This window comes from Symphalangus syndactylus, chromosome 4 (genome assembly GCF_028878055.3).
Source record: "Symphalangus syndactylus isolate Jambi chromosome 4, NHGRI_mSymSyn1-v2.1_pri, whole genome shotgun sequence".
In the NCBI taxonomy this organism is placed as follows: Eukaryota; Metazoa; Chordata; class Mammalia; order Primates; family Hylobatidae; genus Symphalangus; species Symphalangus syndactylus.
The window spans coordinates 34,587,106-34,602,009 of NC_072426.2; the positions used below are offsets into that span (position 1 = coordinate 34,587,106).

The 14,904-nt window shown below is 37.2% G+C and overlaps 1 protein-coding gene across 3 annotated transcripts in view; it reads right to left on the reverse strand.

Annotated features, from left to right (window-relative positions):
• Positions 1-14,904, reverse strand: part of ANK3 (ankyrin 3) — a 556,820-nt gene that overhangs the window by 124,711 nt on the left and 417,205 nt on the right. For all 3 annotated transcript variants that reach the window (XM_055274392.2, XM_055274391.2, XM_055274393.2), the window contains exons 22-23: positions 14,286-14,358; positions 14,053-14,115 (exon numbers count right to left, since the gene is read on the reverse strand). In XM_055274392.2, coding sequence (XP_055130367.1) covers positions 14,053-14,115; positions 14,286-14,358 — 136 coding nt within the window. The remainder of the gene's footprint in view (positions 1-14,052; positions 14,116-14,285; positions 14,359-14,904) is intronic.

The following is a 14,904-nucleotide window of genomic DNA, read 5'->3' on the forward strand; positions in this document are numbered from 1 at the left end:
GCATAAGTGAAAGGAGAATGGAAAGGGGGTAGCGAGGGACCATATCACACAGGACTTACTAACCATGGCAAGCTACTGAAATTACTCTAAATGCAATATAAAGCCTTGGGTGGGTTTTAGTTTTGTATTTGTACTACTTTAAGGGTGTATTTATATTATTTGTGTGGCTTGGTTGCTTTTGTTACAAAATACGGCAACCACACAGATGAGAATATAAAATATAAATATACATTTTGGCAAACTGTTATAAACACCATCCAGGTCAAGAAATAGAACATCATTAGCACCTCAGAAGACTCCCACATCCCCCACCCCAAACACAGGCCCCTCTTACCTCCTCAAGGTAATTGCTTTCTATATATTCTTTTCCTTGCTTAAAAATCTCACTATCTAATTTTACAAGCATAGTTTATTGTCATCTGGTTTTGAAGAATTCTGTTGTCTTTGCATAATATACAACTTAGCAATTATACTCCTAGGTTTACATCCTACAGAAATGTATGCATATGTGTACCAGGAAACTTACCTAAGAAGGTTTGTAACAACAGTTCAAACTTGAAACAAGCCACATTCGCATCAACAGTAGAGTGGATAACTCAATGTGGTACAGGCAGACAATGGAATATTGTATAGAAATGAAAATGAATGAACTTCAATTATATGCAACAGTATGAATAAATCTGAAAAGGCTAACTATAAGCTTTGGATGGTTTTAAGCTAAGGAGTGGAATAACATGATCCAATGTATATGTTCAAAGGCTTGTGTGGATGCTGTGGAGAAAGCTGAGTACTGGGTCAGAGAAGAAGTGGAGATCTGTAAGGAGGCTCCTGCAGTATTCCATGTGAGAGATGCTGGTGGCCTGGATGGGGGTGGTGAAAATGGAGATGGAGAAGAGAAGAGAGATTTGAGATGTATTCTGAAAGTAGAACTGATATGACTTGCTGATGGGCTGGATAGAAGTGCTATGGGAAGACAGATTGCATAAAACTCAGATTTTGCCTTGGGCGATGGAGCCATTTACTGAGATGGAGAAGGGTGAGAAGAGACACTATTTTCAAGGAGTATGTTTAGGTATCTTAAGGTGACTTAAGATATCAGAACCCAAATGAAAATGTACATAGCTGGATAAGTGGGTAGTGTGGGTGATAATCACTATATAATTCTAATTCCAAAGACAGGATACCAATGATGGAACAGACTTTGCTTTAGAATAAAGGCCCTTGTCCCAGTCCACAGATCTTCTTCTTTAGCTGGTAATTCTTTTAAATTTATCAACTATTCCTTGAGATGCAGATATGCTTTGGGAGAGTCATTATAAAGCTGTTTTATCAACTTAAGACATAGCCTAGGACTGTCTCAGTAAAAAGGAGTTGAATGGAAGGAAAAGGTAGCATTGTCGGCAATCTTCATCTTGCTTCATCTCAGAAACCTGCTAAACTATCCTTTGAGTATGGCTTCATGTTGACGCAACCGATCAAACAGGTATTGAAGATCTCTGTGTGCCAAGCAGTATACTAGGTTCTTGCGATAAAACAGAGAATAAGATTTAGTCTTTGCTTCTGGTATTTTAAGGTTGCCATTTTGGCTTTATCCCTGAGAGATGCAAGCAATTACGTAACATCGATTTGAAAGGCCAATTGTAAGCAGAGAAATCTTCAGGCAAAAGGCTAAATGATATAAGAGGTTCTTGTAAAACGACAAAATTTCAGGTGAAGAACAATTTCTGAAGCTGCTAAGGACAGTGACTTAATGAAACCAAACCCTTGAATCACCTGAGGGCAACCTGATCTCCATGGCCTCTTTCCAGATCTATTAAGCTAATAACATAACAGTCCTATTTATTTAGAATGATTAGGAGATTAGGGTAGCAGGAGAGTCCTAGACATTTGGCAAGAAGAGGTCCTAACTGGTCTTTTCCTGGTGGTCTTCTTCAGATCCACCTTCACATTTCCCAAAGTAATTCACCCTACTTTTTTGAGTTTTGGATTGTGTCAAGTCAAAATCTATTTACTCGACCAGGCGTGGTGCCTCACGCCTGTAATCCCAACACTTTGGGAGGCTGGGGCAGGTGGATCACATGAGGCCAGAAGTTTGAGACCAGCCTGGCCAACATGGTGAAACCCTGTCTCTACTAAAAATTACAAAAATTAGCCAGGCATGGTGGTGGGTGCCTGTAGTCCCAGCTACTCAGGAGGCTGAGGCAGGAGAATCACTTGAACCTGGGAGGTGGAAGTTGCAGTGAGCCGAGATCATGCCACTGCACTCCAGCCTGGGTGACAGAGTGAGACTCTGTCTCAAAACAAAACAAAATGAAACAACCAAAATCTGTTTATTCTTTCCTAATGAGAATACACTGATACGTTTACTAAAACTACTGGCTTTTATTTCTTAAAATCTATTTGAAATTATGTTTATATTTATTTTACTTGAATTTTCATCTTGGTGTGTATAGTTCTTTTGCCAAAAGAAACAGAGGAAGGTTCTCTAAATATTTATCATTATTGTAAAGGGGAGGAGAGGTAGAGAAAGATGGCTGAATAGAACACTCCAGTGATTGTCCCCTCACAGGAACCCCAAACTGAACAACTATCAATGCAAGAAAGCACTTTTATAATAACAAAAAAATTAAGTGAGCAATCACAGTACCTGATTTTAATGTAATATCAAGGATAGAGGCATTGAAAAGCTCGGAAAGACAGTCTTGTATTATTTACACCACGCCTCCCCCAGCCCCAGGCAGCACAGCATAGAGAAAGAATCTGTGGGCTTGGGAAAGAGAGAGCAAAATGAGTGTGCAACATTGCATTGGAGCTCAGCACTGCCCTGTCACAGTGGAACACAGTACAGGACAGAATTCTGCCAGTGCCCACGGAAGAGCATTTAGGACAGTGCTGGGCCAGTGGGGAATCCTCCACCCCGGCAAGAGGAAACTGAGTCCCAGCCAGCTTCACCATTGGCTGACTAAAGTGGCTTGGGGCTCAGAATAAATTTAGGTAGCAGTCAGGACACAAGGACTGCAGTCCTTGGGCAAGCTCTGGTGCTACACTGGTCTTGGAGGTTGTGATAGTTAATATTGAATGTCAATTTGATTGGATTGAAGGATGCAAAGTATTGTTCCTAGGTGTGTCTGTGAGGGTGTTGCCAAAGGAGATTAACATTTGAGTCAATGGACTGGGAAAGGCAGACCCATCCGCCATCTGGATGGGCACATCTAATCAGCTGCCAGCAAGGCCAGAATAAAAGCAGGTAGAAGAACATAGAAGGACTAGACTGGCTGAGTCTTCTGGCCTCCATCTTTCTCCCATGCTGGATGCTTCCTGCCCTCGAACATCTGACCCCAGGTTCTTCAGCTTTTGGACTCTTGGACCTACACCAGTGATTTGCCAGGGGCTCTCAGTACTTTGGCCACAGACTGAAGGCTGCACTATTGGCTTTCCTACTTTTGAGGTTTGGGGATTCGGATTGCCTTCCTCACTCCTCAGCTTGCAGATGGCCTGTGGGACTTTACCTTGTGATTGTGTGAATCAATTCTCCTAATAGACTCCCCTTTATATATCACATCTATCCTATTAGTTCTAGCCCTCTAGAGAACCCTGACTAATACAAAGGTGGGAGACTTCAGGTGTGACACCAGCTGTGATGGCCAAGGGTGTGTCTGTGTCACTCATCCCCCAGTTCCAGGCAGTGCAGCTCAGGGACTCTTTCCACTTGGAGAAGTGAGAGGGAAGAATACAGGGGGCTTTGTCATGTAACATGGGTACCAGCTAAGCCACACTAAAATAAAGCACCAGGGAAACTCCTGAACCTCCTGATTCCATGCCTTTGTTTCTGGACAGTGTTTCTAGACCCACCCTGGGCCAGCAGGGAAGCCAATGTCCTGATGGGACAAACCCCGTTCTGCTGAATAAAGCGGCTTTGGCCTGGAATAAACATCAGCAACAGCCAGGCAGTAGTGACTACAGCCGTGGGGTGAGCCCCAGTACTGTGCTGGGCTACAAGGCTTTACATGTGACCCTGTGCAGTGCCAGCTGTCATGGCCATTAGAGTGACCGCCTTATCCCTCCCCCAACTCCAGGCAGCCTGGTGCAGAGAGAGACTTCCTTTGCCAGAAAGAGAGGGAAGTGGGAGAGACTTTTTACCTGGTAACCCACGGAATTCTCCCTTATTTTCCCAAAATCTACCAAAGCTGTGTATCAAGGAGTCTGTAAGAGTTGCAGCATTCCAGGGCTTAGGGCACTCCCTAGTGCTGAAATGGCTGCAGTGACCACAGGCTTAGGTCAGAACACTCAATCCCTTTTGAATTCTTAGAAAGTCCTCTCAAAAAGGATGGCTAAAAACAAGCCTATACTGTGAAGACTGGAATAAATACCTAACTCTTCGATGCCCAGGTATCAACAAATGTCTACAAGCATCAAGGACATCCAAGAAAACATTACCTCACCAAATGGACTAAATAAGGCATCAGTGACCAGTCCTGGAGTGATGGAGATATATGGCCTGTCAGATAGGGAATTCAAAATAGCTGTCTTGAGGAAGCTCAATGAATTTTTTTTTTTTTTTTTTTTTTAGATAGAGTTTCGCTCTTCTTGCCCAGGCTGGAGTGCAATGGCACGATCTCGGCTCATGCAACCTTCGCCTCCCAGGTTCAAGCCATTCTCCTGCCTCAGCCTCCTGAGTAGCTGGGATTACAGGCATGTGTCACCACGCCTGGCTAATTTTGTGTTTTTAGTAGAGATGGGGTTTCCCCATGTTGGTCAGGCTGGTCTCGAACTCCTGACCTCAGGTTATCTGCCTGCCTCAGTGTCCCAAAGTGCTGGGATTACAGGCGTGAGCCACTGTGCCCGGCCTTTTTTTTTTTGAGAAGGTTTCTCACTCTGTCGCCCAGGCTGGAGTGTAGTGGTGCAATCACAGTTCACTGCAGTCTTGACCTCCTGGGCCCAGGTGTTTATACCATTTAAACACTGCAAGTACTTGAGATCACAGGTGTGTGCCACCATGGCCAGCTAATTTATTTTTTATTTTTTGTAGAGACAGAGTCTCCCTATGTTGCCCAAGCTAGCTCAATGCACTTTAAGATAACAAAGAGCAGAATTTTATCTGATAAATTTAACAGAGATTAAAATAATTTTTAAAAGTCAAGCAGAAATTCAGGAGTTGAAGAACTTAATTGACAAACTAAAAATGCATCAGTTTCTCAATAGCAGAATGGATCACGCAGAAGAAAGAATGAGCTTGAAAACAGGCTCTATGAAAATTCAGTCACAGAAGAAAAAACAAAAAAATAAAAAGGAATGATGCATACCTACAAGATCTAGAAAATAGCCTCAAAAGGACAAATCTAAGTTATTGGCCTTAAAGAGAATGGAGAGACAGAGAGAGACAGAGAGAGAGAGAGAGGCAGTGGCAGGGAAGGAGGGAGGGAGATCAGGGTAGATGGTTTACTCCTAGGAATAATAACAGGGAACTTTACAAACCTAGAGAAAGATATGAATATCCGGGTATAAGAAAATCAAAGAACAAGCAGGTTCAACCCAAATAAGACTACCTTAAGGTATATAGTCATCAAACTCTCAAAGATCAAGGATAAAGAAAGAATCCTAAAGGCAGTGAGAGAAAAGAAGCAAAGATAAAGACTTTCCCAGACAAACAAAAGCTGAGAGATTTCATGAAAAACCAGACCTATCTTATAAGAAATGCTAAAGGGAGTTCTTCAGTATGAAAGAAAAGGATATTAATGAGCAACAAGAAATCATTTAAATCTATATGACTCACTGGTAAATGTAAGTACACAGATAAATACAGACTACCCCAACACTGTCATTGTGGTGTACAAACCACTCATACCTTTGTAGGAAGACAAAAAGAGAAACCTATCAAAAATAATAACTAGAGCAAGTTTTTGAGATAGATAGTATAAAAAGATGTAAATAGAAGCAACAAAAGTCAAAAAGTGGAGGGGAATGAAGTTAAAGTGTAGAATATTTCATTTTCTTTTTGCCTGTTTTTCTTTTCTTTGTAATCAGAATGAAATTGTCATCAGTTTAAAACAATTGATTATGTTATTTGCAAGTCTTATGGTAAACACAAAAGCCTATGATATACAAAATATTAAAAGCAAGAAATTAAACATACTACCAGAGAAAGCATTTTTTTTTTTTTTTTTTGAGACAGAATCTCATTCTGTCACCCGGGCTGGAAAGCAATGGTGTTATCTTGGCTCACTGCAATCTCCGCCTTCCGGGTTCAAGCAATTCTCCCACCTCAGCCTCCTGGGTAGCTGGGACTACAGATGCATGCCACCATGCCCAGCTAATTTTTGTATTTTTAGTAGAAATGGGGTTTCATCATGTTGCCCAGGCTGGTCTTGAACTCTTGGCCTCAAGTGATCCACCTGTTTCAGCTTCCCAAAGTGCTGGGATTGCAGGCATGAGCCACCATGCCCAGCCAATAAGAAAAATCACTTTTATACAAAGAAAGACAAGGAGGAAGAAAGGAAGAGAGGACAAACAAAACAATCAGAAAACAACAAAATGGCATAGTAAGTTCTTACCCAGCAATAATAACACTGAATTTAAATGGACGAAATTCTCTAATCAAAAGACATAGAGTGGCCAAGTGGATTTAAAAACAAGACTGAACGATATGCTATCTACAAGAAACTCACTTTACCTATAAAGACACACACACAGACTAAAATAAAGGGATGGAAAAAGATATTCCATGCAAATAGAAGCCAAAAAAAGAACAGGAATAGCTATACTTAGATAAAATAGATTTCAAGATAAAAACTGCAAAAAGAGACAAAGAAGGTCATTATATAATGATAAGGCAGTTAATTCAGCAAGAGGGTATATAAATTATAAATATATACACACCAAATGCTAGAGCACCCGTATATATAAAGCAAATATTATTAGAGGTAAAGAGAGAGATAGACCCCAATACAATAGGTGGGGACATTAACGTCCCATTCTCAGCATTGGACAGATTATCTAGAAAGAAAATCAACAAAGAAACACTGGACTTAACCTACTATAGACCAAATGACCCTAATAGACATGTACAGAACATTCTATCCAACACCTGTAAAATACAAATTATTTCCTTAGCACATGGAACATTCTCAAGGATAGACCACATGTTAGGCCACAAAACAAGTCTCAAAAAATTAAAAAAAAATTGCAATCATGTCAAGTCTCTTTTCTGACCACAATGGAATAAAACTAGAAATCAATAGCAAGAGAAACCTTGGAAACTATGCAAACACATGGAAATTAAACAATATATTCCTGAATGACCATTATGTCAATGAATACATTAAAAAGAAAATTTTTAAAATTTCTTGAAACAAAAGAAAATGGGAACACAACACTCTAAAACCTACAGGAGACAGCAAAAGTAGTACTAAAAGAGGAGTTAATAGCAATAAATGCCTACATCAAAAAAGCAGGGAAACTTTGAATAAACAACTGAATGAGGCAGCTTATAGAATGAGAAAAGCAAAAGTAAACCAAACTCAAAATTTGTAGAAGAAAATAAATAATAAACATCAGAGTAGGAATAAATTAAATTGAGACTAAAAATATACTACAAAAGATCAACAAGACAAAAAGTTGGTTTTTGAAAAGATAATCAATAAGCTTTAAACCAGACTAACTAAGAAAAGAGAAGACCCAAATAAATAAGATCGGGGATGAAAACGGAGACATTACAACTGATACTGCAAAAATTCAAAGGCTCATTAGAGACTATTATAAGCAACTACTATATGCCAATAAATTGGGAAACCTGTCAGAAATGGATAAATTACTAGACACATAAAGCCTACAAAGATTGAATCATGAAGAAATAGAAAACTTTAATAGACTATTAATGAATAACAAGATATAAGTAGTAATAAAAATTCTCCCATTAAAGAAAAGCCCGGGACCTGACAGCTTTACTGCTGAAATCAACCAAGCATTTTTAAAAAGAACTAATATTAATCCTACTTATATTATTCCAAAAAAATTGAGGGAACACTTCCAAACTCCTTCTATGAGGCCAGTGTTACTCTGATATCAAAACCAGACAAAGACACACACACACACAGACAAAAGGAAACTACAGGCCAATATTTCTGATGAACATAAATGCAAAAAATCTTCAAATACTAGCAAACCATACATAACAACATAGTAGAAAGATCATTCATCATAATCAAGTGGGATTCATCACCCAGGGATGCAAGGATAGTTCAACATATGCAAATGAATCAATGTGATACATCATATCCACAGAATAAAGGACAAATCCATATGATTATTTAATTGATGCTGAAAAAGCATTCAGTAAAATTCAATATCCTTTCATGGTCAAAAAACTAGTATACAAGGAACATACCTCAATACAGTAAAAGCCATAAACAACAGGCCCACAGCTAGTATCATACTCAATGGGAAAAAACTGAAAGCCTTTCCTCTAAGATCTGGAGCAAGACCAGGACACCCACTTTCATCACTTTCATTCAATATAGAACTAGAAGCCCTGGCCAGAGCAATTAGTCATAAGAAATAAATAAAGGGCATCCAAATTAGAAAAGAAGTAGTTAAATTATCCTTATTTGCAGATGATAAAATCTGCTATTTAGAAAAACGTAAGGACTCCTCCAAAAACCTATCAGAACTGATAAACAAATTTAGTAAAATTCAAGATACAAAATCAACACATAAAAATTGGTATCATTTCTATGTGCTAACAGAAAATGGAGAAAGGGGAACCCTCATATGCTATTGGTAGAAATGTAAATTAGTACAGTTACTATAGAGAAGAGTATGGAGGTTCCTCAAAAAACTAAGAATAGAATACCATATGATCCAGAAATCCCACTGCTGGGTATACATCCAAATAAAAAAAAGAAAATCAGTATTTCAAAGTGATATCTGCACTCCCTTGTTTATTGCAGCACTATTCACAGTAGCCAAGATATGGAATCAACCTATGTGTCCATGAGCTGATGAATGGATAAAGAAAATATGGTACATACACACAATGAAATATTATTCAGCCACAGAAAAGAATGAAATCCCATGTTTTCTGCAAAAACATGGATGGAATTGGAGACATTATCTTAAGTGAGGTAAGCTAGGCACAGAAAGATAAATTTAGCATGTTCTCACTCCTATGTGGGAACTGAAAAAAAAATTGAACTCATGGAGATAGAGAGTAGAATGATGGTTTCAGGAGGCTGGAAAGAGCAGGGATAAAGAGGGGATGGTTAATTGACACAAAAATACGGTTAGCTAGAAGGAATAAGATCTAGTGTCTGGTAGCACAATAGGGCAACTATAGTTAACAATAATTTATAGTTAACAATGTATTTCAAAAGAATTAAAAGAGTGGAACCAGAATGTTCCAAACACAAAGAAATGATCACTACTTGAGGTGATAGATATCCCAATTAGTCTGATTTGATCATTACACATTGCATAATTGTATCAAAACATCACATATACCCCATAAATACGTACAATTATTATGTATCTATAATTACAAATTAAAATATTCTTATTACCTTGTGATAGTTTCCAAGAACATGATTTGTTCCTTTTCCTTAACACACCTCCTTTTTTTGAAGCTAAAAGTATGCATTCTTGGGTTCTATATATAAGAAACATTTCAGGTTGGAATAGCAATGAAATAGATGATCTATGCAGTGTTGTTTGCAAGTAACTGATCACAACCAGTTACAGATCTATGTGTTCCTTCTCTACTCCCAGTGCTTTACTTGACTAGACTTTGGGGACAGGGGAATGAGATGATCTAAAACTACAGAGTGTCAGACCAGTCTTCTTGTCCGGCTCTGCCACAAACATCATTGGAAAGACCATTCAATGTGTATCTGGGCTTTCCTTCCTCATCAGTGTAATGGCAGGAATAGACCTACAAGACTCCAACTTGCCCCTTCAGTTCTTTGAAGTCAGTGAATTTTAATTTGCTGTGGCTTCCACTGACCACCAAATTTGGCACAAAGCTGAACATGACTCTTCTTACCCCTCATGTCACTCTATTATCTGCTAAAATTTTATTGCTTTATTATATCTCAAACTTACACCTACTTGATATTATGTTTACAGGTATACTTAGCCTCTTATTGTTTCCTTTAATATTTAGTGTCTGCATGTGATTCAGAAAGATATTTTTCAGCCCTATCAAATTCGAAGGTAGCTTAGAATTCGAAATTTCTTCCTAGCAGGAGTTTGTCTCACCAGCTGCTATCTCCTAAACCTGTTTAGCAGAGTCATATTTCATAGAGCTGCCTTTTAGATTTTTACTTTGCATGACTGAATTCCACTTCTCATTATGTCCCATCTATAGTTCTTTCGATCTGTAACCACACTCCAACCCACTAGAGTTCTGCAGGCTAAAATAACATTTTATACCCCCCTGCTCTGATTTATAAAATAGGTTTTATAGGCAGTTGCAATTTAAGATCAGAGTTGAACCAAAGCCAATGTGAAATCCCTTGGGAGGAGACGCCAAACTCAATCACTTGAACCTTAATCTCAATTTTCCCTCTTTTTCTTTGTCTCCTTTCTCATTCTGCTTCCTTCTTTCCTTCCTTCCTTTCTTCTCTTCTTTCTTCTATACACACACTGTTTCATATTGTCAATTACAAACAAAATTGCAAAACATAAGGATCAAAATAGCACTAAAATCAAGATACTAATTTTGTAAGTATATTAAAGTTATCTGAATGTTATATGAATAGCTATTTTTCTGGAACAGGGGACAGTAGAGCAGTAAGGTATCTACAAATGCATCTGACCCTCCGAGGAGCTCTGCTTAGCCCCCACCTGCCTAATGTGAGCTTAAAAACCGGCCTTGGACAAAGTTGCTTGACCTCTTCTACGGCTCTGCTTTGCTGATGCTTCGACCTGTGTTCAACTTTGCATCTTGGCCTCATTGTTCTCCCACCTCATTAAATGTATTGCCTAGTCTCATATTCCTTAATTTTTATTTTTTTGAGAAATGAATCCAAACATTCTTTCACTTACACTAGTTTCTCATAGTGTACAAAAGAAAAGGGGAAGACGATAAGGAGAAAGCAAAGAAGAAAAAGGAAAAGAGAATGAAAAAGAAGAGAGAGACTACTCTTGGCATTTCTTCCTTAATATTTATTTTACTTTTGCTTTTTTATTTTTTATCTTATTTATTTTAAATTTTAAATATCTACTTACAGCAGATTATTTTTAGAATCGGATTAAAATTTTATTTTCCCTTATTACAAACTCATTTTCATTTTCTTTCTTGAGACAAACTGGCAGCCTATATTATTATTTTTGTTTGCTTTTAAAAGCTGCTGTTATTCTTTAGTGTCCGGGGATACCAATGTGATGATCTCTCACTAGTTCTTGTAGATAGTTATACTCACAACATGCCTATGGCTTCATGGAAATGAACACTTGCCACAGCTGCATAGGAGCTGACTCAAATGGCCAACACTAAATCTAACTAAAACGACAATCAAAGCTCTGGCAAGACTATCAGGCAAATGAGTCAGAAGTTAAAATTATCATTAAAGTTGTAGGGGTCCTTTTAGAATCCAAATTTCAAAATGATTTGTTTTGGGATTTGCAGTAGTTAGAAATGCTAATTTATGCAGCAGAGGACAACATAAATACATAATAGGGCAAATGTGGCTTACTAGAGCTCTTGTAAGCAAAATTTAGGGATCTTAGCAGACAGTAATACTAATATGACTCAAATTAAAAGTGTATTATAACCTTAATCTTCAAAAATAGACTTTTAACATCTTCCATGGAGAATGCAATAGCCCTGCCGTACTCTGCTTTGATGAGACTACAAATATTGTGTTCAGTTCCGGTCACCTCAACTTGAGATGGCACAGACATGTTGAAACATGCACAGGAGAGGGCGACCAGGTTGATGAGGGGAACAATAGAAGGAGGTAGCAATGATATACCTGAAAAAAAAATAAAACTAAGAAGAAATAGAAAAAGTATTTTTAAATATCTGACAGATTGTCACACAGAAAAGGCAGCTTTTATTGAAAATACTATGTAGAATGTAGTCTTTCCATCAACTTGGTCAAATACACCAAAGCTTGAATCAATGAGCAGAAGCTACAGGAAGTTCAATAACATGAAGAATTTTTAAAGACAGAATTGTCCAAATGGACTAGGCAGTTTAGGAATTAAAGAATTCTCATCATTTGAAGGGCTTGGGCACAGGAGATCCTAAGCAGATGAGATTCCAGCAGATGTTTGCTCAGATGGAGTGACCTTTAAGGAATTATTTTCAACATTAAATTCGGCAATACCACAAAATCAAAAGCCATTTGATTCCAATAGCCCTGGACACACTAAAGTAAGGGCCAAAGATTTTAAAGAAAAGATGCATAAAATGAGAATTTAAAATTGCCAATTTCAAATTCCCAAGCTGAGATAAACACATTTCTAGTTAAGTAACGAGGTCAATTAAATTCAAATTTCGAGATTCAAAATCTCCATTTTTGAAATTATTTGGTTATCCATACGTATAAGGCTGTTAGATAGTCCATTCAAACTTGGCCTCTCATCAATGGGGATAATTTTAGATAGTTTGTTAATGAACAGTAAATTTTTAGGTCTATGATTGTCATACTATGATTCCTAATAATTTCATTTGACAAACATACTTTTGACATCATGTTTTGTGTGTGTAAACATCTATGTAAGAATATCATTTTTTCTTTTATATTCTGCACAGAAGTTACTCTGTAATGTATGAGAAGGCAATGAAATATAATATGACAGTAGGCATATTACTCTAAAAGTCCTAAAGACGATAACAAATATTATCCATTTGGGGATAGAAGGGAGGTAAATGTATAGCTGATGTTTCAGAGAAAAAGAAAGAAAAGTGAGTAAAAGCCTTTAGCATTTATCAAAACAACATTCAGCCAGATCCTCCGAGGTCCCTAAATGACCACCAGGACATTATCTCATTGGGGTGTGCAGTCCCTGGCCACAATGCATTACAGTGGGAAGTCATTGATCGGATAACAAAAAGATTAAAGTGGCTTCGGACCAGGCAGACTTTTCCACTGTTTAGGTTCCCACTGAAATTCGTGCAACTTAAAGAAAGAAATCATATGAATTAAAATAGGCAAGATTACTTAAAGGCAAAAAAAGACTAGCAACACTAACCCAAAAGAAAGCTACTACATGACAGGTGGCAAATGGAGGTCACAATAGGGTAGACTATATTTGATGATCTCCCATCATTTGGGAGAGTCAAATGATGCAAGAAAAACAGTTAAATATAATTTTCCCATGGTAAATATTTTGTTATTTCAGTGAGACTCCAAAATGTGTCATCAGTACAATATTTACTCACTATAAAAATGCTTGTTTTCCAATGGACCTTTTAAAGATGCCATTCATTGATATATCTGTATATCATGACCTGGTCAAAGTATTGGTTTTTAAGCAAAACAGAAACCAATTTCTGAAAACACATAAAGTATAGCTATAATAATATTTTGATCTCCTTCATTAAATCATTATTGAAAATTTCTATTTCAAAAGTTTTTTTTCAGGTTGTTTTCATTATCAGTTCAAGATCAAAAGCTGCTTTTTCTACAAAGTTTAGCAGAATGGGCAAATCTTAGGGCATGTAAAGGGATTTCCTATAAGGAAACTTCTCTTGTTTTAAAAAATATTGTAATCATGAACAGTAATCAGTTTTCCCTTTCTAGATTTCAGATGCAAACAATAAAAGCATCTGTATTCTGTTTGATAGAAACAAACAGAAGGCAAGTAATCCAGATAATTAGTGACACTTTTATATTTTAAAGTTAGGAAATGGGTTCAAGGAAAGAGGATTCAAAGAGACTTAAAAAGGAGAGCTAATAGTACCAGATATACATTATTTAAATAATACACAAATTAATAATCTCAAGATAATATGAAGTTAGTAACTCAAGGAAATATTATATTTCAAAGATAAGAAATGGAAGATAAAGTTGGTAGTAGTTAAGTTTCATCACAATAAAAATTTACAAATACCTTCTTCAACATCTGAGATATATTCGCCATCACTGAGCATTTCAGGGGCATTGGCTTTACGAACTGCATGATTTAAGTGAACAATATAAGTGGATGAAAAATACATACTCTTGATATTACAACAAAACATTTCAATATTCCTGATAAACATTTTTGCAATGGAATTTCTTCAGGAAACAAACAAAATACACAGTTACTTATAATTATCGTGAACTCAAAGAACATTTTCATACCTTCATCATCAGACATATCAAGAACTTCATTCATCGTTTCTGGAACATTCATTTTGTGCTTCTCTGTGACAGTCTAGTAATAAAAAAGCAGTCATTTTAGTGTGAGCAGACTGTACATTTTAATGGGTCTTTTCATTTATCTCTGAATTAATCAGTTTCTTGTGGAATGCATGTGTTGAATATCTTGAATCTCCCACATATAAAATAACACCAAAATTGTTGTCCCTTAGTGACACAAAGGTTGTCACCATATACAAAGCACAGGAGTACAAAACGAAAGAATTCTAGTGGCAAAGTAGCACAGCTTAGAAGATTTAGGTCTCTAATAAAGCTTTTCAAAGGAAAAGAGAAGATTCTGCCCCTCCTACTCCACTGCTATACTTTTTCATGGTCTGATGAATCTGCCGCCCCATTCCACGAAACGTCTTGGCTGAAGATAAGCCAAATGAACTGCAAGAAATATGTCTCTATTACTTGTGCCAAGCTTTCCGTCTACTTTGTGTTCTCCTCTTATATGTAATTTTAATTCATAGGATAAAACAAAATATTAAAATAATATTTACAACAATAATCTTTACAACAATGTGTATGAAAAAATACTTAAAAGGTGATGCATTGG